Source organism: Crocuta crocuta, unplaced genomic scaffold (assembly GCF_008692635.1).
Source record: "Crocuta crocuta isolate KB4526 unplaced genomic scaffold, BGI_CrCroc_1.0 scaffold25, whole genome shotgun sequence".
In the NCBI taxonomy this organism is placed as follows: Eukaryota; Metazoa; Chordata; class Mammalia; order Carnivora; family Hyaenidae; genus Crocuta; species Crocuta crocuta.
Window position 1 is genome coordinate 2,710,811 of NW_027532015.1, and position 23,933 is coordinate 2,734,743.

General features: G+C 43.5%; 1 protein-coding gene across 1 annotated transcript; it reads right to left on the reverse strand.

The window, feature by feature from the left end:
• Positions 1-3,459: 3,459 nt before the first annotated feature.
• On the reverse strand, positions 3,460-21,765 carry IYD (iodotyrosine deiodinase). The gene is made up of 5 exons (XM_077776095.1): positions 21,588-21,765; positions 11,869-12,060; positions 9,415-9,574; positions 5,617-5,773; positions 3,460-3,859 (listed from the first exon to the last, which is right to left on the reverse strand). Exons 1-5 carry the CDS (start codon positions 21,763-21,765, stop codon positions 3,677-3,679), a joined length of 870 nt encoding a protein of 289 aa, XP_077632221.1. The 3' UTR covers positions 3,460-3,676.
• Between the last annotated feature and the right edge of the window lie 2,168 nt (positions 21,766-23,933).

Consider the following 23,933-nt stretch of genomic DNA (forward strand, 5'->3'; position numbering starts at 1 on the left):
AAAACTCATGCAACAAACATCTGAGAATCTGGACACTTATCAGTGTTTTGAAGTGTTTCATTAATATCTTAAGACAAGTGTATCAAAACCTTGGCATGATTTAATTTCAAGTCGCCAATTTTGTTTTTACTAACATCAGAAAGTTATGGCTACACTGCCAATGCCGGGTCTGCTTAATTTGACTTAAGAGTTTAATATGACTTAACATTAAAAGCTCACACTACCCCGAAATATATAATTTCACGCATACGGTGACATTCAACATTCAAGTGCCAGTGTTTTTGTACTGTCTTTTGGTCAAGTTTCTTTAAACTTTCAAAGAATCACTTTTAGGCTTACAAAAATAAATATTTGTCAAAATGTTCAATAAATATTACATAAAACTAGCAGCAAAAAGTATCTAGAAATCTGTCGTGTGCAAATAGTTTTCTTCCCAACTATTATTCCCATGGTCCCAAATAAATTTTTAGAATCTTGGACTCCCCCAAATCTTTACTGCAGATAGCCTGTTTACGGGAAGCCTTACCGATAGCATAGTCAATTAACACGTATTTTGTATGTTATATGTTTTATATCCTGTATTCTTACAGTAAAGCACGCTAGAGAAAAGCACATGTTATTCAGAAGATCATAAGGAGGGGACACCTGGGTGGCTCAGTCAGTTAAGTGTCCGACTCCTGATATCGGCTTAGGTCATGATCTCGCGGTTTGTGGGTTCGAGCCCCGAACTGGGTTCTGTGCTGACAGCTCAGAGCCTGGAGCCTGCTTCGGATTCTGTGTCTCCCTCTCTCTCTGCCCCTCCCCACTTACGCTCTGTCTCTCTCTTAAAAATAACATTACAAGGGGCACCTGGGTGGCTTAGTTGGTTAAGCGTCTGACTTTCACTTAGGTCATGATCTCACGGTTTGTGGGTTCGAGCCCCGCATCGGGCTCTGTGCTGACTGCCAGCTCAGAGCCTGGAGCCTGTTTCAGAGACTGTGTCTCCCTCTCTCTCTGACCCTCCCCTGCTCACGCTCTCTCTCTCTCCTATAAATAAATAAAAATATTAAAAAAATGTTTAAAAAAATAACATTACAAATTTTTTTCTTAATCATCTAAACAAAATCATAAGGAGGAAAAAATATATTTATAGTACAGTGTATTTATCTAAAAAAATCTGTGTTGTTCAAACGTTGACTGTAATTCCATCCCTACTCCACCCCAAAGGGAAAGCTGGCTGTAGCGCTTCCCAAATGTGTGGCTTTGCACATTAGTTCAGCGTCTATGAACACCAGGGCTGGGTTTCTGGGCACAATGATCTGGAAGGTGACCACGCCTTTGCAGTCTGTAGCCAAAGGGCTTCCTAATTGGTGTGGCTGGGCTTTCTCTTCCCCCTCAAGTGGCTCTGTACTTGAACTTGTACTCAGACTCCCACCACTGACCTGAATCCCTTGTACATCTCAGCCCTCATCAGGAGGGTGAGCTAAAGCTAGCGCACGGCTCTCTGGGCTCAAACAGTTTCAAAACATGAGAAGCAGAAGTTTACAAATATAACTTAAGTTAAAATTTCTTTGCACTCTTCTTTTTGTTGATGTTGTTTTTAAAATATTATTGTTTTAAAATTTTTAAATGTTTGTTTATTTTTTGAGAGAGAGGAAGAGAAAAGAGCTCAAGGAGGGGCTTGGAGGCAAAGAGAGGGGGAGATACAGAATCAGAAGCAGGCTCGAGGCTCTGAGCTGTCAGCACAGAGCCCGATGCGGGGCTTGAACTCACAAACAGTGAGATCATGAGCTGAGCTGAAGTCAGCTGCTTAACTGACTGAGCCACCTAGGCGACCCCAATTTCTTTGCATTGAAACACCACAGTGTGTTTATTATTCTGAAACTTGGAATTCAGAGTATCTTTTTCCTATTTAAGACAATCTGAAATACAGTGGTTAGGTTCCCATAGGCTCCCAGCCCACATAAGACTAGTGAGGCCATAATTAGTTAAAACAATGCTCACTTACAATAAAGAGTACAGGACAAACACCTGTCACAACACTAATTTAAAATAATAGAAACAAGCTGTAAGAAAGTTTTCATTTATTAAAATGTGTAGCCTTGAGGTAAAGCATGTTTAGAGAAAAATGAAAATACAGATGAAAGATTTTGTAGATTCTTTATAAAGGAGACTGCTAGATCCTTCAAAGGACTTGGGAGGTTGAGGGCATAGGTTCTTGTAATATCTAATGATATTTTATTTTATTTTATTTTATTTTATTTTATTTTATTTTTTTATATCTTTATTTTATTTTGAGAGAGAGAGAGAGACAGAGAGTGAGCAGAGGAGGGGCAGAGAGAGAGGGAGACACAGAATCGAAGCAGGCTCCAGGCTCTGATCAATCAGCACAGAGCCCAATGTGGGACTCGAACCCACAGACTGTGAGATCATGATCTTTGCCGAAGTCAGACAGTTAACCAACTGAGCCACCCAGATGCCCCATCTAATGATATTTTAAAGGAAAAAAAAAAAGTCCTTTTTTCTCTGATACAGATTTGCCACCAGCTTTGACTCATAAAAAAATACTAAGGGCTTTTACTAAATTGTGTGACTCACAAGCGGAATGAAAAGAGGCAGAAGAGATTTTTCTTGAGGAAGCTGAGTATAAAGAAGAGGAAGAGGGTAGTAGAAAGGAGAAAGAGCTGTGTGCAGTTGTTTGACGAACCCTGGTCTGGGCTACGAGTGTGCCTGTGTGTGCGGTGTCCTGGTAAGGGGAGACAGAGTGAGCAGTGACAGATAGCGTCTGGCGACCCCAGCTAACACCTCGCACCCCATCAGTCCCAAACCTCTTGAGTTCCATCTGGACAAAAGGGATGCATCTTCTGGGGACTGGAGTAGAAAAGAAGAGAGACACGGTTTAGTGTGGGGCGTGAAAAGAGTTCTCTTCAAGAACACCCAATCGTGGTGTTTCAAATACTCCCACAATCGGTGATTTCAAGCAGCAGATAGTTTAGTAACGGGCTCACCAAATTGCTGAATATTTAACAATCTGCTTCCACAGGCTGGTGTGAGCCAGCTCCAATGCACCACCGGATGATACAACTGACCCTTTACATGGTCACCCGGTTGCCAATGACCCGCTCAGCATGCACTGTCTGTTCTCAGACTGTGACACTTTCATTAGTTTGCTAGTTACTTATTAATGGCAGGCAGGGTATCCGTGCAGGTCAGTAAGAGAGTTTATCTCAAAAGCACATCCGTGGCCTAAGCGCCACCAGAAATCTGACGGCGGAGGCTATTTGGTTAGTCTAAATGTAAATTCAAGAATGATCATGTAGCTGAGTTCTTGGGGCTACATCAAACTTTATGATGAATCTTTCCTGTATACGAGCTTTTAAAGTGTAAGAGAAAAAAAATCAGGGTTTTTTCTGGAACAATTTAAAAATCTTAAAATTTCTAAATTTTAAAATTGTTCTTAGTAAAATTTTTATGTATGTCCAAAGCGGATGGGAAATAGGAGAGAAGTGCCCATTGTTCTCTTACTATATATGTTCCCGTAATCACACAGGAGCTCCTCAGACTCTTGTGGAAAGGTTTCTTGAGTGGAGCGAAGGGCCAGGAAGACCTAACACCCATGGAAAGAGCAGCCTGCGGAGCCAAGAGGAACAAGAGAGGACCAAGTCATCGTCTGCCAGCATCCCAGACGGGCTCCTGCCTACACGGTCACCATGATCTGATCCAGAGGTTTCCGAGTTAGGTCGGGCACCGTGGCTTCCTTGCTGGGGTACCCCACGGGGAGCAGCATCAGCAGCTTTTCATTCCTGGGGCGGCCCAGGAGCACCCTCAGACGGGGACCACAGTTGAGCGGGGTGGTAGTGACAGTCACCAGTCCTGCATTCTACAACAGAAAGGGAGACAATACGTTGTCAAGTCAGTGAGCGAAGGCACGGCTTTGCTTGTCACCTGGGGACACTCTGCTTGTCCCATCATTTCCCCGAAGCTGTGCAGCCAAGAGTCCGCCAACTCGAGCAAGTGTACTTTAAACCTCACCTGTTTTCCTCAACCTCCCCAGTGTCCACATTCCTTGAACCAAACAGTGAGAAGCTTCTTGAAGAGGAAAAATACTCGTCTTATTTGTCACTGATGGTTAAGAAATAGGAATGGTTATTTCTTGGAAGGAAATTTGGGGGGTTCAAATACACCCAAGGAATGGTCCAAACGACAGGGAGTTCCTATGCCTTTATAACGAGCAATGCAGGCAGAACATCATTCCCAGCTGAGAATACCTACGTCCAATGACAGAGGCCCGGTTGCCTAGGGATCCGTTGGAAGTAGAAGAATTACTCCATTGACCTCTCTACAAACCCCTTCAGATAATAAACACCTAATAAAAATCACATGCAGCTTGAAGGTACTTCCCAAGCTATCTCTATCCCCTCTGATTTCCCAGTCAGAGGGTCACCGCTAAGCCTGAGCCAGACAGAAGTTCTAGAACTGCCTTTGAGAGTCCTACAGGACAGGCTTTTTGGTCTGGTCACTATGCCATCTGTGTAGATGGGGAGCTTCAGGAAGATTCCTCTTTCCTCCCTCACAAATCCAACCTTAGAATTATGCCTGAGGTGACGCTAGAGGGCAGCAAACTCAACACTAACGTGGCGAGGCCGCTGACTCAGAGCTCAGAAATCTTTTTGTCAACTATTTGCTCCTAACCACAGATGAATGGTGTGGCCTGTAGTTGCACATCACTTCTTTTATTTATGTGCTCACAGAATTAAAAAGGAAGTAAGATGCCACTTCCCCTAAGCAAACTTTTCAAGGAATCTAAAAGCACATTTCTCTTTTGTGTAATAATGATTGCATTTTGCAATGTGTTCTCACCCAATTTTGCTGAGTTAGTGAAGAAGCATTTAGTTGTTTGGAACTGACTGTAGTTTTTTGGAATTGATTGGCTCACGGAAGTATGACCATTCACACTCATCATCTTGTTTGCTTCATTTATTTTATGTGCTTGCTGTCTCTCTCTACCCCAGGATCCCAGTCCCCACCAGAATGCACACACAGCTATCCCTGGTGCCCCCCCACCCCCTACCCCCGGCCTCCCCACCGGCTGGGACCTGCCACACAGAAGGAGTTGAGTGAGTGAACTGAATCATGTAAAAGGTGTACCTCAATCCTGCTCCATTGCATGCTTAGCATTGCTCTAGCTACCTCACAGATGGAATTTTTTAAAGCACATGGACATCTTTCCAGGACCATGCAAAGGAAGCTCAACTTTACAGGAAAGGAGTTCTATGAGAGAGTTCTCTTTCTAGCTTTTTAGCCATTCCATTGGCTCAGACAACAGTGAGCACAGAGTGTCTGCCGAAACTCTTGAAGCTTCGTGTCGTTATAGATGAAGGCAAACACAATGACCCTTTTTTTCTGAGCCTCAAGTGACATTCTAAGTCCTTTTCCAGAAGGATCCCGGTGTGCGGCACCAGGGTACTTACCAGGGTCATTTCTCACGTCAAGCTACCTTTCCTAGGAATTCAACGTTAGATAAACAACTTCCAAATGTCTCTCAACTCGAAACTCAGCTGAAATTTGTGAATAAGGCCGCTGTTTGGCTTTCAAGTGTCACTCCTCTCTTCGGGGCGGGATGGGCGGGTAACACACCTGAAGAGCAGCCAGCAGGATGCCGCAGGCAATGGAAACACTGATCTCATTGTAGTAGTGGACCTTCCTTTTGCCACTTGCTTCGAGACCATGTACTTGTTTGAAAATCAGAATCAAAACGGGCGCTGTGTCCAAATACTCCTTAATCCAGTTAGTCCTGGAGGGGGAAAAAAAAAGATATTCCAGAGACTCTTTGCTCTTACTGATTTTTGTCCTTTGTTTTTATTCTACAACCTTATCTTATTTACACCTTATTTACATTTACATTGAAAAAAGAATTTTTGTTTGTTTACTTGTGTCTTATTCATATTTTTCTGTCCAAGGTCATTCAATTCAATAAACACGTGATAATGAGGGCCTAGCGTGGCAGGGGACATGAAATGCAGAAAGACACAAATGAGGGTCCTATAACCCAGAGGGCAACATGTAAAATTTAGCAAACTAAAACCTGGTAATATAAGTTGATTGCATTAGGAGCCCTCCAAATGAAGGTTGATAATTTTGAATATGAATGTTAGGAGAACATTTCCAAAATTTCCCTGAGATGGAGTGCTGAAGACTGGATGGAGAGGAGTCACTGGGAAGGACATCTTAGTGAGGCAATGAGTAAATGCAGATCAGGACAGAGGCTGCTTGGCAGGTCAGGAAGTTTCCAGAAGCCTGATAGGCTGGAGGAGGGGCTGCACGGTGGAGCACGGGTGGTCTGGCAGGTTACATACAGATTTTGCAGAGTCCTGGACTTCGTTTGGTGGGTAACGAGACGGGACTATGAGCTTCTGAGCAGAAGCATCACGTGATCAGATCTGTTTTTTAGAAAGAGACAGATTGGGGTGGCCAAAGCGCAAGGTCAAGGGGGACCAGACAGGAGACAATGGCAATGGGCCAAGAGAATTTGGGAAGGTATAGAAGCTGGAGCTGACAGGTCTGGTACAGGAGCAAAGGAGAAGAAAAAAGATGATAGTCAAGTTTAACCAAAATTACAGGTGTAAAGGCGGTAACGCTGTCAGCCCAGTTGTGGAGAAAAGGAAGGGAACTTTGTGAGAGTGGGAGATAATTCGTGTGAGATATAAATATGAAATTAAAATTTTTGCTTTCCAGCTAAGGAGCATATCTTTCTATATTCCATTCCCTTAATCCATACATTTGGCAAAAGCTTTCTTCTTGCACAGATACTCAAAGTGCTACTCGTGCACTGACATACATTAGAATTTTTCTTAGGGTACATTATGTCATTAAATAACAAGAGATGATTTCATTTTAAGCCTAGTTCTGCTTCACTGTTTTCAAACACACTAATCTCACTTGTGCAGCTGTCTACGGTTCCTCTTATGCTATTAATTTCTACAGGTCATGTTTTCAAAGCTACCTTGTCATGCTTGAACCAGTTTAGTCACTTTGGGCTATTTTTATTATTTTTCTCCTTACAAAGAGGAAGAATGTTTGTATTTCAGGAAGAAGATAAATTCTGGAGTTGATGGGTTTTGTCATGTTGGGTAACCTACTTGACTTCCCATGGCTCAGTTCCCTCTTATGTAAAAGACACTATTTTTTTTTTCATTTTAAAAATATTTATTTATTTTTGAGAGAGAGACAGAGCGTGAGTGAGGGAGGGGCAGAGAGAGAGGGAGACACAGAATCTGAAGGAGGCTCCAGACTCTGAGCTGTCAGCACAGAGCCTGATGTGGGACTCGAACTCACAAACTGTAAGATAGTGACGCTTAAACTGCTGGGCCACCCAGGCGCCCCTGTAACAAGGCACTATTACACACTCACCTCATTCAGTTATTGTGAGGGAGATATCAGCCACATATATACAGTCAAACTATGTGTGTGTTCGTCTTATTATAACTACTAATATTATTTTACAGTGAATAATTCAAAAAATTTTAATGCAAGATGAAGATGAAGCAGTTTGCCTTGGTTCAAAGGCAGATTAGTAAGTTTTAATGATTTTTGTACTTATTTTGTTTTTTCTAGAGGTACCTTGGTATCTAATATTTCCTACGTGTTCAGCTTTACAAGAATTTATTGTGACATCACATTGCAACTAATAAAAACACAGCAACAAGACTTATTGATAGAAGGACAACAAGCACCTTCTGCCTGGGGTGGAGGGCTGACACCAGCAAACAGAAAAACATAAGGTTTGACAGGCAGGTTGGACCCAGATTGTATATTGAGTCCTTAATGTCAGCTACGGGTTTCAGAGTTCACTCAAACAGGATGTCAGGACATATGTTCGTTTGCGATTCAATTTAACTTTTATTCAATTACTTACTATGCAACGGCACTATGCTAGATGCTGTGAGACATTTTGAAACCTGGACCCCTAGAGTTTTATGTATATATGTGTGTGTGTATATTGCCTGCAAAGAAAGTCTATAAGGTTTCTAAAATATGGCCTATGAAATGAGAAGAAAAGTAAGCCAATAAGTAAAATGCTATGTGATAAAATGGCCATTTTTAGATGCACAGAAGTTATAGATTAGGTGCTCTGAGCACAGAGACGAGAAAGCGACTAATCTGCCTTCACTGGGGAAAAGGTCAGGGGCTAGCAGCATCTTGCAGACGCTCTGCACGCACAGAGCAGGACATCTCTCTAAGGGTAGGAACTCAACTTAACTCTGACCCATCACATTTTTCCCATAAATATGCAATATGATTTTTGTATGTATTATTAATATTCTGCACTGGTTCCAGAGCAAGGTAACAAGTTACAATTCCAAAAGGCATCAGTTTAATAGGGTTTAAATGTCTTCCAGTTACAAAATGACCTCTGGGGCCAAATAAGTGAAGTGAGAGCAGAGCCAGGAGACCCTCTTCGATCACCCAGGCCTGACTACTGGATGACAGGTCCCCCCTTTGCCTCCAGGGCTGCCATCTCATCACCTTTTCTTGCTTTTCTTATATCACAAGCTTGTGTCACTCTGGAGTGTTGGATAACACCCCAGGACTGGCCACTGAAGGCCTACAGCTGGGAGCCAGCGGCGTGAGCGCCCTCGCATTCTAAATGCCAAAGCCTAGAGCAAGCTTCCCTTCTTGGAAGGAAGAGCCACTCTGCCCACTGTCCCTTCTCACACTCGGCCTCAGAGCACACTGTAGGGGAAAGGAAGTGGCCCTTGTGCGGAAGGCAGTGTTCATAAAGAGGACTCTCTGAGTGACAAAGCTGAGTCTAAACAATGGAAAGTGACTGCTGTAATGACAAAAGTGACAGAGGAGTTATGGAACGCATCTGAGACATTATGAAGGCTGACTGCCTCTCAACGGGCAAACAAGGACTCCACAAGTCACTGGTCGTGGCAGCTACAAGAGAAAATGAACACTTACAGGGCCTCCCCTAGCGCACAGAGGCTCTGCCTTAAATCTAGTCACAATCAGTTCCACCACACTTCTTTCCTAGAGATAAGGAAGCCCACACAGTTACCGATGCCTGATAGATATTATACTTGTACTAAATCTTTACTCTTACTAACCATGTGCTAAGATTACTTGGAAGATGTTATCACTTTAGCAAATGTAATTTACTTCAGTCAAGGTCCTGAGAAATATTTCTTTCACAATCTTACATTCCAGATGGAAGAAAAGTGAGGTCCTCAAAGGTATATTTACCACTACGTGAGTCGAAGCCTATTTATTTACCAATGATGCGCATGGTGCTTACTACCTGTCACCATTCTACGTGCTTACAAACATGCTTACACATTTAATTTTCATAATGAAGTAAATCCCAGGCAGCCTCATTTTCCAGATGAGGAAAGTAAGGCACAGAGAGTTTAATCATTCCATCAACTTTCGTACCTCAGTTTCTTCAGGTCTGTAACCCATTGGTGTCCCATCCTTTTCAAGTAGTTTATTTCCTCCTCTTCCTCAATGATCTCCCGAATCTTGTGTTTCACGTCCAGGTTCTTCACAACCACAAAGGTCCAGGGCTCAGTGTGGGCCCCACTTGGGGCTGTTCCTATCATCCATAAAATTAAAATCAGCCGTGCAAACACAGGAAAGTGTGAGAATATTCATTAAGAATAAATATAATAACTCATACTTGCTGAAAATGAAGTTCAATCCCCTGGTGAATGAAGTGCTTGGCCACAGACTCTGGCATGTGGCTGTCCTCTATGTTTCATTCTGCATCACTTTAGGGGCCACAAACCAACTAACTGAGGTCAACTGGGAATTTATTATTGCTTCTCTAATTATGCGGGGGAAAACATTCCTATGTAACTGTACCACGACCACTAAGGGTATCCAGAAAGGAAATTCTGACAGCCCAAATTCTCCAAAATGTTGTGTTTTTTTTAATATTCTTTTTTTTAAGCTGATTTATTTTGAGAGAAAGCATGACAGGGAGAGGGGCAGAGACAGGGGTAGGGAGAGAGAACCGACGTGGGGCTTGAACTCACGAATCTGCACCGATACCAAGAGTCAAGTGCTTAACCAACTGAGCCACCCAAGCGCTCCTTGATATTATTGGAAAAGGATAAAGTTATGAAGCCTTATTGAAAATGGTAAAATTGAAATGGTAAAATGGCTTTTAAAACACTCATGAGAGGGGCACCTGGGTAGGTCAGTCGGTTGGGTGTCTGACTCTTGACTTCGCCTGGGGTCATGATCTGGAGGTTCAGGGGTTCAATCATGGAGGTGAGCTCTGCACTGATGGAACCTGCTTGGGGTTCTCTCTCTCTCTTTCTCTCTGCCCCTCCCCTGCTAGTGTTCACTCTCTCTCTCTCTCAAAATAAATAAACCTTAAGTAAAAAGAAAAAAACAACATTTACAAGAGGCAACTCAACTACAAATTGTTTGGTACCTGTATCAGAATGCTGAATGAGACTTTGTGGGTTTTGTGGTCCCACTGGCAACACGTGAGAACACTTGGCCCTGGGCACTCAGTACGCAAGTGTCTGTCTCCTAGCTCTCATGGGCTATGGGAAGCCTCAGCCCATACTTGGATCATCCCCTGGATCCTGGGAGAGCTTTGTAGTGTATCTCAGCACCCAAGGAGCCTGAATTCCCTTTCAGACTCCAACCAGGGCCAGATTCTGATCTCGGTATCACTCTGCTGTCCTAGAGATGGCCCGCTGTTCCCAGAGAGTCCACAGCGACCCCCGAATAGGTTATTTCAGAAGCAACTATTCCATTCTTCCTAGTGAGTACTTTATTGGTATAAACTCTACACCAGGAGGGTCAGGACTGCCTGCTTGATGGGGCTCTTGTTTGCCACCCACCACTCCCTATGGTCAAAAGGGTATGATTGATTGTGAAATGTAAGTCAAGAGGTAAACATAAAGCCCAAATTTCTGAACAGAGTGATTCAGGTTCCCTTTGTACCCATGTTGTTTGTTCCCTAAATATTTGTGTCACTACACATAAAAAATACTTTGTTCTCTAATTTTTCAATTGTGCCAAATGTATCTGAACATCATATGTGTACACACATAGAGTACAGATAGATATACAGAAGGAATTTAGTGACTACAGTTGTTAGACAAACAGCTAGGTGTTGCATTTGGATTCTTAACTGAAATGAAATGCTCTATTCTTGCTTCCTTTTAATTTGAGCAATGGATTCACAATGGCCATGTAATAATCTTTGGAAATGAAGTTAAATGTGATTTACATAGGAGTAACACTCCAATCAGAGGAGACTTTCAAATAGGGGACTTGCTCTGACATCTCCTCCCCACCTTTTTCTGTAATTCTTTTATCTTCCTCTGTGGAAATATCAATTTATGTTGAAAATGGGTTGGCCTTGCTGTGGTTTACATGGCAAATTCATATAGGTAAACTTTGCTAGTTTATTAGAAAACAGTGCTAGAGCATTGTGGTGTGTAATCTACAAAAATTAGTTCCAAAAAAAAATTTTGTTCCAAAAAGAGAAATGCACAAATGTAAGTGAGTCTGTGTGTGTGTGTGTGTGTGTGCATGTATATTAAGAGGAAGAGAAAGTAAGGGGGTGTTTCTCTTACAGAGCATAATAGTATGTTCAGAATTTTTATTTTTAATGAAAGATCATAGTATTCAATAATTTCAGAAGTTTTAAACTGTTGTCACATCTAGTCCCAGGAAGTTTGTAATAGTCAAAGGTTTGTAGAAAGTGGAAATTATTATGTTTCTGGCACTCAGTCAACACTGGGGTAAGATTTTATAAATAAACTTATCACTCTAAGCTTTATTCACTGTATTTGAACTTCAGCAATGCTTCAATATTGTCACTTGCAGCTGACATCCTCAAAGACACAATGTGCAGTTACAGACCTGCTGTTTTGATGACATTATCAATGACTTCCATGGGGATTTGCTCATTACTTATGAATCTGACAGACCGTCTTTTATTGAGAAGTTCATAAAATTCCTGAGATCTCTTCACCATTTCCTCCTCAGGATACCGGGTGTGGGAGAATGGAATATGTTCAACATCTTCCTCTGACTCTTGCCAGTCGTTGGCATCTACAAATGAGAACAAAAAAGGCAACACATTAAATTCTATTTCTTGGTCATAAAAGGGAGCAGAATATGCCACCCCATAGTATGCTTCTTTGGCATAAGAATTATTTGGGGCTGATTAGTTTTAAGAAACAAAAGACACATGAGAAGTTCTGAAAACCAGAGTAAAAGTTACCTTTTTGTAAGGGGTATGTGCTTTTGTAAAGGGTATCTCCATCCACAAGCCTTCTCTGTACTGAGAAGAAAAGGATGACTCTCATAAGAAATTCTTATCAATGGAGAAGGTGGACTTAAATCTGCACAACAACCTTCCCCTAGTTTAAAACACTGTGATTTTTTTTTAATGTTTTGTTTATTTCTAGGAGAGAGAGAGACAGCGTGAGCAGGGGAGGGCCAGAGAGAGGGGGGGGACACAGAATCCGAAGCAGGCTCCAGGCTCTGAGCTGGCAGTCAGCACAGAGCCCGACGCGGGGCTGGAACCCACGAACGCGAGATCATGACCTAAGCGAAAGTCGGACGCTCAACTGACTAAGCCACCCAGGCGCCCAAAACACTGTGATTTTCTTGATAACCTCCCATAACTAGATCCCCCTCCCCTAACATCCTTCTTTTGTCTTTAGTTGAAAATGGGATTTAAGTAGTGACTTGGCCCATTTCAGGGACTTACTCAATTTTCCTGGGTCTGTCCCATGTATACAGGAGGTATACATGTTATTAAGCTCCTATTTCTTTTTCTATTCTTAATCTGTCTTTTATTATGGGGGGAGGAGTCTCAAGCAAGAAGCTAGAAAGATAGAAGGAAAATAATTTCTCCTCTCCTACAGTCATAAGGTGGCCAATGGAAAGAAAGAAATACAGTTCTTAAAAATGTTTGCAAGATTATCAGCTCAAAAGAGTCAATAAAAAATGAAAAGAATTGGTCTACAGAATTCCGAACTCTGATCCTGACTTTGACTATCCAAATTCCACTGGTTATAAATCAAGAAAAAGAAAGTTTTACCTACACAAAGATGAGAAATGAAAATTTCTATTAATGGTGAACTAGTTTATTTGAAACAATCTCCAATTAGCTGAAAACCACTACGATCATGAAATAAAAACTTTTAAAGTCTTTTAAAAAATCAGTAAATCGCTGACAATATAGCAAGAAATTCCCAAGCCAAAACTGAAGGGAAACATGAATCTGCAGAGGTGGGTAAGCACAGAAGCCACATTTCTTCTGATAGTACTTGCCAATCTCTACATATTTAAATTTTTATTTTTATACTTTCAGGAACTGAAGGAGCAGGAATCAAAGCCCAGGCCTACACACAATGGGAAGACTAATAAGCTGGGACCCCAAGATTACATCCTTAAAGAACGCATGAATCATCAGTAAATCAGCCCACAAGGGCTATTGCCATTTGGTACATCCTGTCTCAAACTTTAACTTGGAATTAGGTGGTCTTGCCTGAAAATACCTCCATTGCCTCGCAAAAGCAAATGTCAATACACAAGTAATTTTAAGTACAATTACCAGCGATGCACCAAATGCAATCAAGCATAAAAAGAAACAAGACATTTTGAGCAAGAAACAACAGAATTGATATTTAAAAACAGAATCAGACTTCCAACCTCTCCAAATATTGGAATTATCAGACTCAAAAGATAAAGCAACTATATCAGACTCAAAAGATAAAGCAACTACGATTACTACACTTAGAGGGGAAAGCACACAAACTTATATAAACCTATAGGGTACATGAAAAGATAAAAAGTAACAAAGAAAATATGAAAACTTAAACTTCTAGAACTGAAAAATAAAGTAACAGAATTAAGAACTTGATGGATTTAAAGCAGAATATACATACCTAAAGGAAAAAATTAATGAACTGGAAGATAACTCAGAAGAAAATATCTCAAATGGAGCAAGGAGAAACCAAGAGACATAAGTGAGAACAAACAAAGCGGAGTGAAGCACATATTGGAGGAAGACAAAAGTGAAAGAGGAAGAACCATCGAGAGACCACTGAATAGCCAGGGCAGGAGAATGCTGGCCAGGACTAGTTGGGCAACAAAGGAATGACAAATTCTTGGAAAATCTTGGAGATACAAATGGGAAGACCTGTCCAGGTGTGTGGTCAGGAGTAGAGGGAGAGAGGGCCTAGAGATGAGTCCCAGGTGGCGGGCTTTAGAGCCTGAGGAGACAGTGGGACCATCTACTGAGACAGAGAATGAGTAATGAGCCATCTGGGAGAATTAGGGGGACATGAATCATCAGTCTGTCACATTAGAGATGCCTGTGAGTTTTTCAAGCAAAGATGTCAAGTGTGAAAATAAAAGTCTGAGTCCAGAAGGCAGGGTGTCACTTTGGGAACCTTCACATAAAGATGAGAATGACAACAGGAACAGAAGAAAAGAGAGCAAGAGAATCCAGCCCCTGGCCCTGAGGGTCTGGGATGTTTCAGGGGGAGTTCAGGTTGATGGTTATTTTTCTCCTGCACTCACATACATATACTGTACTTCACTCTTAGGACTCTGAAGACTGACCCGGGAGGGGAAGGCAAGAAGAAATGACTTCAAAGACACTGAAAACAACAATGACAAAACAGCAAGTACTGTGTTTCCTCATCACTGAGAAACTTCTTTATCTGTTTAGTAGCCAGGGCAGTTTACACATTTAATGAGAAGGACGAATTGCTCAGTTAAAATGAAGTGGGTATGATGGGGGAGGGGCAGCAAACACCTATCCGCTTTCTAGCAATTGATTCTGAACCAAACCCAGGTGTCATCAGTACCAACCCTGAACTTATCAAATGTGTCAATAAAGGCTTTTAACACCCATGATACCTTTCGTGTCATATGTTATGAAGTCTGACAACTTCTGTCCTTAGTAAGTGGTTAGTGAGTAAATGCATGGAAGTGCCTCATTAACGTGTGAGAGGTAAGTTGCCAACTCTTAATATCCATTCAGCATTTGTATAAACTAAAGACAGCCCAGGTTTATGACTTTGCAGTTTCCACAGCTTCTAAAGTCGAAGGTAAGTGTTCCCGCTGTAACCCAATGAAGCAGTGGCTGCCTGGATGTTATCAGTGAGCAGGGCAGACAAGTCAATGCCAGGTTAGGTTGCCCTGAAAGGCTTGCTGTTCCTGGATCCTGTCCCAGGGCAGATGGTCTACATCTTGCCCGGGGGAAGGGGGCAGCCTTGGAGGGAAAGCACCCCGGGAACCGCAGGCAGTCAGCCAATAGCAATGGTACCACCTTTTCCCTTCCCCCAACCTCCTTGCTGCACGAGGAAAGAGAACAGCCTGTGTAAACTCTAGTCTTTCTGCCTGCATGCTAGATCGGCCAAGCAGCTGTGGAGGGTTCATTCGAGCATGAAGCCCACATATTTCAAAACAAATGCATGCCATTATGGTCTCCTTTTTGACCTAAACCTGTGCTGTCACACTTGGGGTTTGCTATCAACACCAAGGACAATTCACCTTTTATCATTGCTCTAATGCCAAAGACCACCAGACTGCACCATAACTAGATTCAACAGCCAAGAAGCTCTAGGTCGTGTGTATTCTCTAATGCTTAACACAGAGGTGGTGTGGTTTTTCTTGTTTGTTTGTTTTTGGCTGCATCTCTACACAAACTTCTTTTGTGTTTTTGGAGTTCTACTTCAAAATCTTTGCCAATGAACCAACTTTTCTAACTATGAAGCTAGAAGGCCAGTTTGTCCCTCCTCAGAATTTTGGGGAACGTTGAAAAGCGTTATTAATAAGGCTGAAGGTGAGGCAGCTCTTGCAGGAGACAAATTCTGAAGGTGAGGATGGAGCAAGGTTAGAGCCCCACACCTGCCCTGAGAACACCTCCTTCCCGGCTGCCTCAGCCATCACTCTGTTTCCACGTGGGCCTGTTGGTTGCTCAGCTCCCTAAAGTATGTTCACTAGCAGCTCCCGAGGTGTGTGGGGCTTGGGGAGTCCAGGGGGTGTTTAGATGGAAGGTCCTTGAATAGAGCCATGCTATTTAGGGACTCAGGGCTGGCTGCCCCAAGATGTGCCGCAACGACATATTGATTATTTTGAACTGAAGTTACTTGGGAAATAGCCAGTGGAGGAAGGACACTCTGACCCTCCTCTATCCCGCTGAAAGCAGGGATAAACCTCTCATATGAAAGGCACTCTCCCTGTACTACGAAGTAGAGAGATATCCTTATCACCAGAGACATGAACTTTAGAGCCAAGAAAGCTTTAGAAGCAAAGCTCGTTACTTTTTACCAACCTACTACCTCAGCCCAAATTCTGAGCCCAAAATCTACTATCTCAGCCCAAATTCAACAAATGTTGAAGCTCTCAAATATTTGTTTTCTTTGTCCTGGCGATTCCTCACACATTTATTGTCTCTCTCTAAAATATGTAAAATCTGCCTGCCTTGATCATTTCTTTGGGTCTCAGTTTGATTACTGAAACTCTATGCACATGTACTTGTTTGTTTCCTCCTGTTAATCTGTCTCATGTCAATTTCATTCGTAGACCAGATGTAAGAATCTTGACAGGTAGAGAGAAATTTTTCCTCCCCAGAGCTATCCTGAGTGAATTTGACAGAACTTCCTTCTGAGCCCCATCATCTCATCCCAGTGCAGCCCCCGCCCCCATGTTTGTCTGCCCTCCCCCTTTGATACTCCCCCAGACTTCATCTCAAAGACAATGACTCCATTCAAGTCCTTTCCCTTTGCTAATCTCTCATCTGAATTTACCTGTCTTTTGCCCTTAAACCTTAAAGTCTTACAGGAGTCTTAGTAAACTAACCTTTTAAAATGAGCCATGTAAAAGTATTAATGGGTGTATGTGTCAAAGGATGATGAAATGAAAAGACAAAGCCAGATTTATTGCTTCCTATATCAAAGGAGAATCTCTGTGAACACAGTAGTGTACTGACCTTGTATAGTATTTTTGGCAGTGGTGTGCTGGTAAACCAGCCCTAGGAGAGGGGTGAGGGGGCCTGATTCATCGCACTTGCCAATTTTCATTGTGTAAATACTCCCATCACGGCCCGACTTCAAGCTGATGAGGGAAAATGGCTCACAATGTTCCTGAACGTTTAACAGTTTCTTCTCGCTCATCCCGTTGCCTACCTCTAGCACACCACTTGGTTGGGAAGCTTGAAGTTCAGGGACTAGTGGATTCCCAGGAATGTGAAAGGATTGATATCATCTGTAGGAATGGTGTTACTTGTTTGAAACTGTTGTTGATTGGTTGGTGCTCAGACGGGCTGGTATGGAAGTGAACCCATCCCTGACTGACTGGCTTTCAGGAGCAAGAGGCTGCCACTGACTGGTGGCTTTGCTAAGCTTTTACTGAGGGGAGTTGTCATCCATCCATTGAACAGGTTCAAAACCTGTTCCAACAGCTGCCTATTATCATGGGTACATTAAAAAAACAAACAAACTGTCCTTCCCCAAGTCTGTGGGAACATTTTAATTCTCACGTGTTACCCACACTAGATAATTTTAACATAAGCATTTTTTTAATGGCCACAAACCCTGAAGTTGTTTATTACCATTCTCTACATACAAATATATCCTGTACATATGCATGTAGAGATGTATCAATTTGAGTGTGAAATTTATAAAATCACATGCATACTTATACATGCACATCTATGTACACATATCTACCCTCACCACTGAGCTCACTTTTCTAACACACGGTTTTTACTTGCTTCTGTCCTCCACTACCTTTTTTGCTTTCCACTGGTATGACTGAGTTTTCCCCATTAGGGGAAACCATATTAGTCGAACCATAAAATTGCTAAAACAAGACTTTCTTTTTTAAAAAAAATTTTAATGTTTATTTTTAAAAGAGAGAGAGAGAGCAGGAGAGGGGCAGAAAGAGAGGGAGACACAGAATTTGAAACAGGCTCCAAACTCTGAGCTGTCAGCAGAATCCAATGTGGGGCTTGAACTCACAAGCTGTGAGATCATGACCTGAGCCGAAGTCCGGCGTTTAACCAACTGAGCCACCAAGGGACCCCTAACACTAGCTTTTCTTAGTAGTGACTAGAAAATCTGAGACCAAATTTCAACTGGGACAGTAGTTTTTGGATGGGCAGTAAAGCTAAGTGAAGACAAATCCTCACCAACATTAAAAGAAACACATCCTATTGAGAAGTGTTCCCTATATCTTTTCCTCCTCGCTCCATTTCCATGAACTTCCAAGAATCTGGGCCTGACTAGAGTATGTTTGTGCAGGATTTTTGGCTCACTTTTAGGAGACAGTCTGAGGTTTCCTCTTTGTCATTTCTCTTCCTTAGACCTTTGCTACAGTTAAACAGCAAACTGAAAATATTAACAAGTCACATGTTTGACTGTTCCCCAAAGGTCTGTGCCAAATGTCTAGTCTTCATGGCCACCACACCACACCCCTCCCCATTCTCCAAGCCGCCCACACACTTGCTGATTCTGTGGAGTCAGAATTCTTTCTGAGCCAAAGTTGGAGGAGGTTGGATTGGTACCCACATCTTCCCAAACCCACACTACAATGGCCTATAATGCTTATTTTATTGTTTTGTCTCTTGTAATCAATTTTCAACATGGTCTGAATCTGGTATCCATTTGCTGTCATCAAAAGCATCTCCGTGTTTCTTCAATAATGGAATCCTTTTTATTCTCCAGTTACACCCCTACTCAGTCTTGTCTGAACATGCAGTACCAGCACTGAATCCTCTCCTAGCCCATGTCTACCCCTCCAGGGGTTAGGAGCAGGGACTCAGGTGGCCGAGAAACCTGGGTTAAAATGTCGTTTCTCACTGACCACCTGTGAGACCTCAGCAGGTATCATTTAAGTGAACAACAAAAATTCCAGCGAGAGACTGAACTCTACATTCAGGGCAGAGGTGCCCATGGCTGCTGAAGAGGCCACTAAATGTTCAATTTATTCTTCCGCATGAGGAGCAAAGAAGAAAGAGGCAGAGGATTTTGCAAAAATGAGCAAGCAGAATGAGACAGGGCCATACAGCTTTGCTCTGTGTTCCCAACATTCAGGCCCAGGGCCAGGTCCCTGGTTCCCCACCAGCCTTATCAATCCCGCTTGTACCCCCAAACTCTTCAAACTGAGTGGCCTTTCCTCGAGGCACACTACCTCTGGTCTCTCAGGGAATTTTTAAGCCTGTTGGTCATCTCCTGCGCTCTCTATTCTAGGCTTTTGTCCTATGAGAAACACAGCCTAACAGCTGGCTATGTGCCTGGACTCCGGAGCCAGACTGCCTGGGTCCTGGCTCTATCACCACTTGCTCGGGCAGGTGGCTTAGCGGATTTGAGCCTCAGTTTCCTTATCTTTAATAGGGGGATAATAATGTGCCTACCTTGCTGTATTGGCATGATGACTGGGTGGTTTACTGTACATAAAAGGTGATGCTAAGTGGACACAGCCAGTGTACTGTAAGAGCCTGTTGTTGTCATTATCTTGAAGCTCCTTCCCCAGGTGGTCTCCTCTGGGACCCCCTTCTCCCACCACAGACCCTCTTACCTGCACATGCCCCCAGTTCTATTCTTATCACCAGCAAATACCCCACCAGGGAATTCATCAGTTTTAGAAGTTCCAAGTATCACCCTGCGCTGTGACTCTCCAATCAGTGTCCGCAGCCTGGATTCCTCGCCTGGGCCCCCTCTCCCTTTCTGCTTAGATGTGTCATCTTCTCAAACCCAACACGTCTTTGTCTATGTTCAACATCTCTAGTATAGATCTTCTTCCCGCCCCCATTTATGATAGTGTCCTGCTTCCGCCAGCCTCTAGCTCTTACCCTCTCCTTCTCCCCATATTTAATTTATTACCAAACCCTGTCGTTCTTCCTTGAACTTCGCCCTGACTCACTCCTTCCCCTGCGTTCCCACTGCCACCACCATCCAGGCCATCCTTACTAGGGCAAACCACCACATGGCTTCGTAATGGATGTCCCCTTGTTCAAGAAAAGTGCTTCTCAACCGGGCAGGATTGGAATTCGGGTGGGATGTCCTTCAGGGAAAGAGTGAGAGACAGCCCTGCTGAGAGGCTACCTGGGCTTGAATTTTGTGCAGCACATTCAGCATTGCTGGCTCCCAGCACTGAGGGCCAGCTGTCTGCCCCACCCCCCAATCCTGAGATTCGGGCAACTCAGAACATGTGCACACGTACATGCTCATACAGGAACACACCCACACACATGTCCAGGTGCCTCTTCTGAGGCAGGGGTATCACTAGTCCAGCTGAGGATCACTGAGCCTCTTCCAGGTCAAGTCCATCCCATGAACCCACTTCAGATGAACATCAAACACTGATCATCACTCTAGGCTCCTCAAGAACCTCTCGCTGCCTGCTCCCTTACCACCTCTCCATCCTCAGGTCAACCATGGCTGCGCCCATGGTCACCACCCCATTTCACTTGACCGTCTTCCCCTACTGCCTTTACCAGTGAGGTCTTCCCATCTCCTCCACATCTTTCTCAGGGGGTCCATCCCTGCTTTCATGCTCTTTCTGCTCCTCTTATCTGAGATGCTCCTAACCATTGCTCTTCATGTCCTATTAATCGGCCAGGCCTGATTCGTCCTGTCCCCATTGCACCCCCACACTCCCCACACCTCCTTGACGCCCTGATGATCACTTTGACCCCTCATTACTCCCTAATTGTTACCTGTTTCTTGCCTTGTCCACTAAATTGAACACCCAGCTTTGAGGACACAGGGTGACTTGTCTCCAACCCACAGGGCCTGGCATAAGGAAGGGTAGTGAGCTCCTAGATCAATGCCACTTTTTACATTTCCAAGTCCTTAATTAAAACCTGGCCACATTGGGGGGTGCCTGGGTGGCGTAGTCAGTTAATCATCTGACTCTTGATTTCAGCTCAGGTCATGATCTCATGGTTTGTGAGACCGAGCTCTGCATTGGGCTCTGTGCTGATAGCGTAGAACCTACCTGGGATTCTCTGTCTCCCTCTCTCTGCATCCCCCTCCTCTCAAAATAAATAAATAAACTTTTTTTAAATGTTTTATTTTATTTCTAGGAGAGAGAGAGAGAGACAGTGTGAGCAGGGGAGGGTCAGAGAGAGAGGGAGTCACAGACTGAAACAGGCTCCAGGCTCCGAGCTGGCAGTCAGCACAGAGCCCGACGTGGGGCTCGAACCCACGAACCGCGAGATCATGACCTAAGCGAAAGTCGGACGCTTAACCGACTAAGCCACCCAGGCGCCCCAAACTTTTTTTTTTAAGTGACAACTTTCCCCAAGGCCACCACCAGCCTGTGATGTGCCCCTTCACAAAGAACAGGAGTGGAACCAGGGAAAATGTCAGCTCTCAATAGCTCTTTACTGACTCTTGACCCAGAAATCAAGGGTGGGACGGTGCCACAGGTGCCAAGCTGACCACCCTAGAGAGATGATCTGTCTCTGTCACACGCTAATTTACAGAGTAGAGGCTGATGCTGAACCTGACCTGCACGTGTTTGCTCCTTCCCCCAAGCCCTGCTATCACTTGGCGCTCAGCATAAAAACGCAAACGGCGCAAGCTCAGCAGTCTTGCCAGCGTCCTTACCTTCTTCTCCTTGGTGGAGGTCAGTGTTGTCTTTTAGGTCCTCGTCCACCCAGGGACGAGCATGGGCCCTGGCTCTAGTCTCCCCCTTCCGTCTCTCGATGCTTCCATCGGCATTCTTAAAGATCCACAGGACCAAAATGCAGACCACAGCTACCAGGACTGGAGTCAGGAAAAACATGGTCATGAGACTGACTCGGACTCTGAACAGGGCACACACTTCCCACACTGTATTTAAACAAACAGACAGGAATGAGGAATGAAGGAAGGGAGAGGTGTGGGAGGGACAGAGACTCACAGTCTCTGAGGACTTTGCAAAGGAGCAAAGATCACGGCGTGTGCGCGGGGGTTTGTGTCGTGGGTTTGGTAATGCCAAGGTGCATTTGCTTTTTAAACTTGCGTGCCCAACAAGTATAAGCATAGACCACACGTTCCAGAATGTGAGTAAACACTTGAATGCACTAGATCTTGCCAACAGTGGTAGGAGGTGTTTAATCTTCCTCCTGCGTAACTTTTCTCTGAGAGCAATGGGTCTTCAACTTCCCTGAAGCTAGGAATTCCCTGGGGAGCTTGATTTTAAAAGGTGAAATTTCCAGGCATCAACTCAGGTCTAGCAAAAGAAATTTTCCAAGAAAAAGTCCTGATAGTCTGCATTTTAAAAACAGCGTATTTGTGAAACACTGCCCTGGGGTTTTGATATTTATTTTTTTACGAAGCCTAAGACAACAGATAGAGCAGGGAAATGATTGTATTTTGCATTGGAGAAAAACTTTAATCCAGGAAAAGTGATCTAAAAAAAACCCTACAATGACAGCTTGGTTAACTGTGTAACTTACTGTAGGGTTTGTTTGTTTGTTTTTGTTTTTAAGCAAATGTCTTAGCATTTGTTTAGCAAATGTGGGTTTGGATCGCTGTAACAAAAATACCATAGGCGAGGTGGCTTAAACAGAATTTTTTTTTTCTCTCTCACCATTCTTGAGGCTGGGAAGTCCAAGACCAAGGTAGGGGCCCGTTTGACTCCTGGTGAGTGTACTTTTCCTGATTTGAAGGTGGGTGCTTTCTTACTGTGCCCTCACATGGCAGAAAAGGGAGACCTTCTCTCTCGTGTCTTTTTTTTTATAAGGGTACCACCCTCGTGACCTCACAGAGACCTAAGTAACCCCCCAAGGCCCCTCCTCCTCACACCATCCCATTCTCCAGTCTATAGCAGCAAGATACGCAATTACGTATGATACGAACCATTGGAATAAAAACAGCAGAAAATACTACATATGTATATGTGCTTGTATATTCATAACATTTTACGAAGGCTTATACTATAAATTTAAAACAGTGGTTATATTGGGAGTTCTCTGTACTCATTTTGCAATTTCTTTGGAGTCTATATTTATTTTTTTTAAAAAGGATAAGAAACAACTGTGGCTACTTCTTGTGGGTGGGGGGTGGTGGTGGACGGATGGGGTGCAAGCATGGGAGAGAGAATTGTTATTGTACACTACTCCATAATTTTTGAATTTTTAACCATTGTGATTATATTACCTATTCAAAAATTTAAATAAATGTTATTTTAATAGTCTTTTTATGCTTTGTTTAATTTTATCATATATTTTAATATTTCTTTTTGCAGTAGGTAACTATTCTTTTGATGTATGTTATACCAGTTCTAACTCCAGAGAACTGTGTAAGATTGTGGACACCATTTCCGATGGAAAAACTGGACTCCATAGGAGACATTGTAGCGGGGGTGGTCCTGCCTGCCATGCCCACGGCTCTTTTAAGGGAAGTCCCCTCCCGAGCTCCTCTGAAAGGACATCAGGGGCGGCCATGTATAGTCCAGTTTGATTCAACTCCACACCTGACCCAAGGCAGCTGGTCCATGTGATGCATGGCAGCCATGCTGTGGCCAGCACATCTTTTCATCCCACCAAAAGTATAGAATAAATAAGCCACTCAGTAGCAAGAGAGGAGAAGATCAAACATGCAGAGAGAGGCAAAACCTGGAAGTAAGACGCACCATCCAGGTCATGTGGAAAGACACGGGGAGGGGCCGCTAGTGGTGAATGCCTCAGTCCCTGGCAGGTCCCAAGTCTAGCTTTGGTTCAGGCTGCATGGCTTCTTATCTTTAAAGGATAGGAGTGATCCGCTTTTTCAGTAACCACAGAGCCCAACTCATTTCAGTGCCAGGCCAAGATGAAGCCAAGGAAATGAAGGGGTGGTGAGAATTTATTATAGCATGCTGGTAGGCACAAGTCAGGGGCAGTCCTCACCCCACCCCCATCTCAGGATGGAACACCAATAGCAAATGAGGTACAGAGGCCGCTTGGCTCATTAAGGTGTTGCTTAAACCTC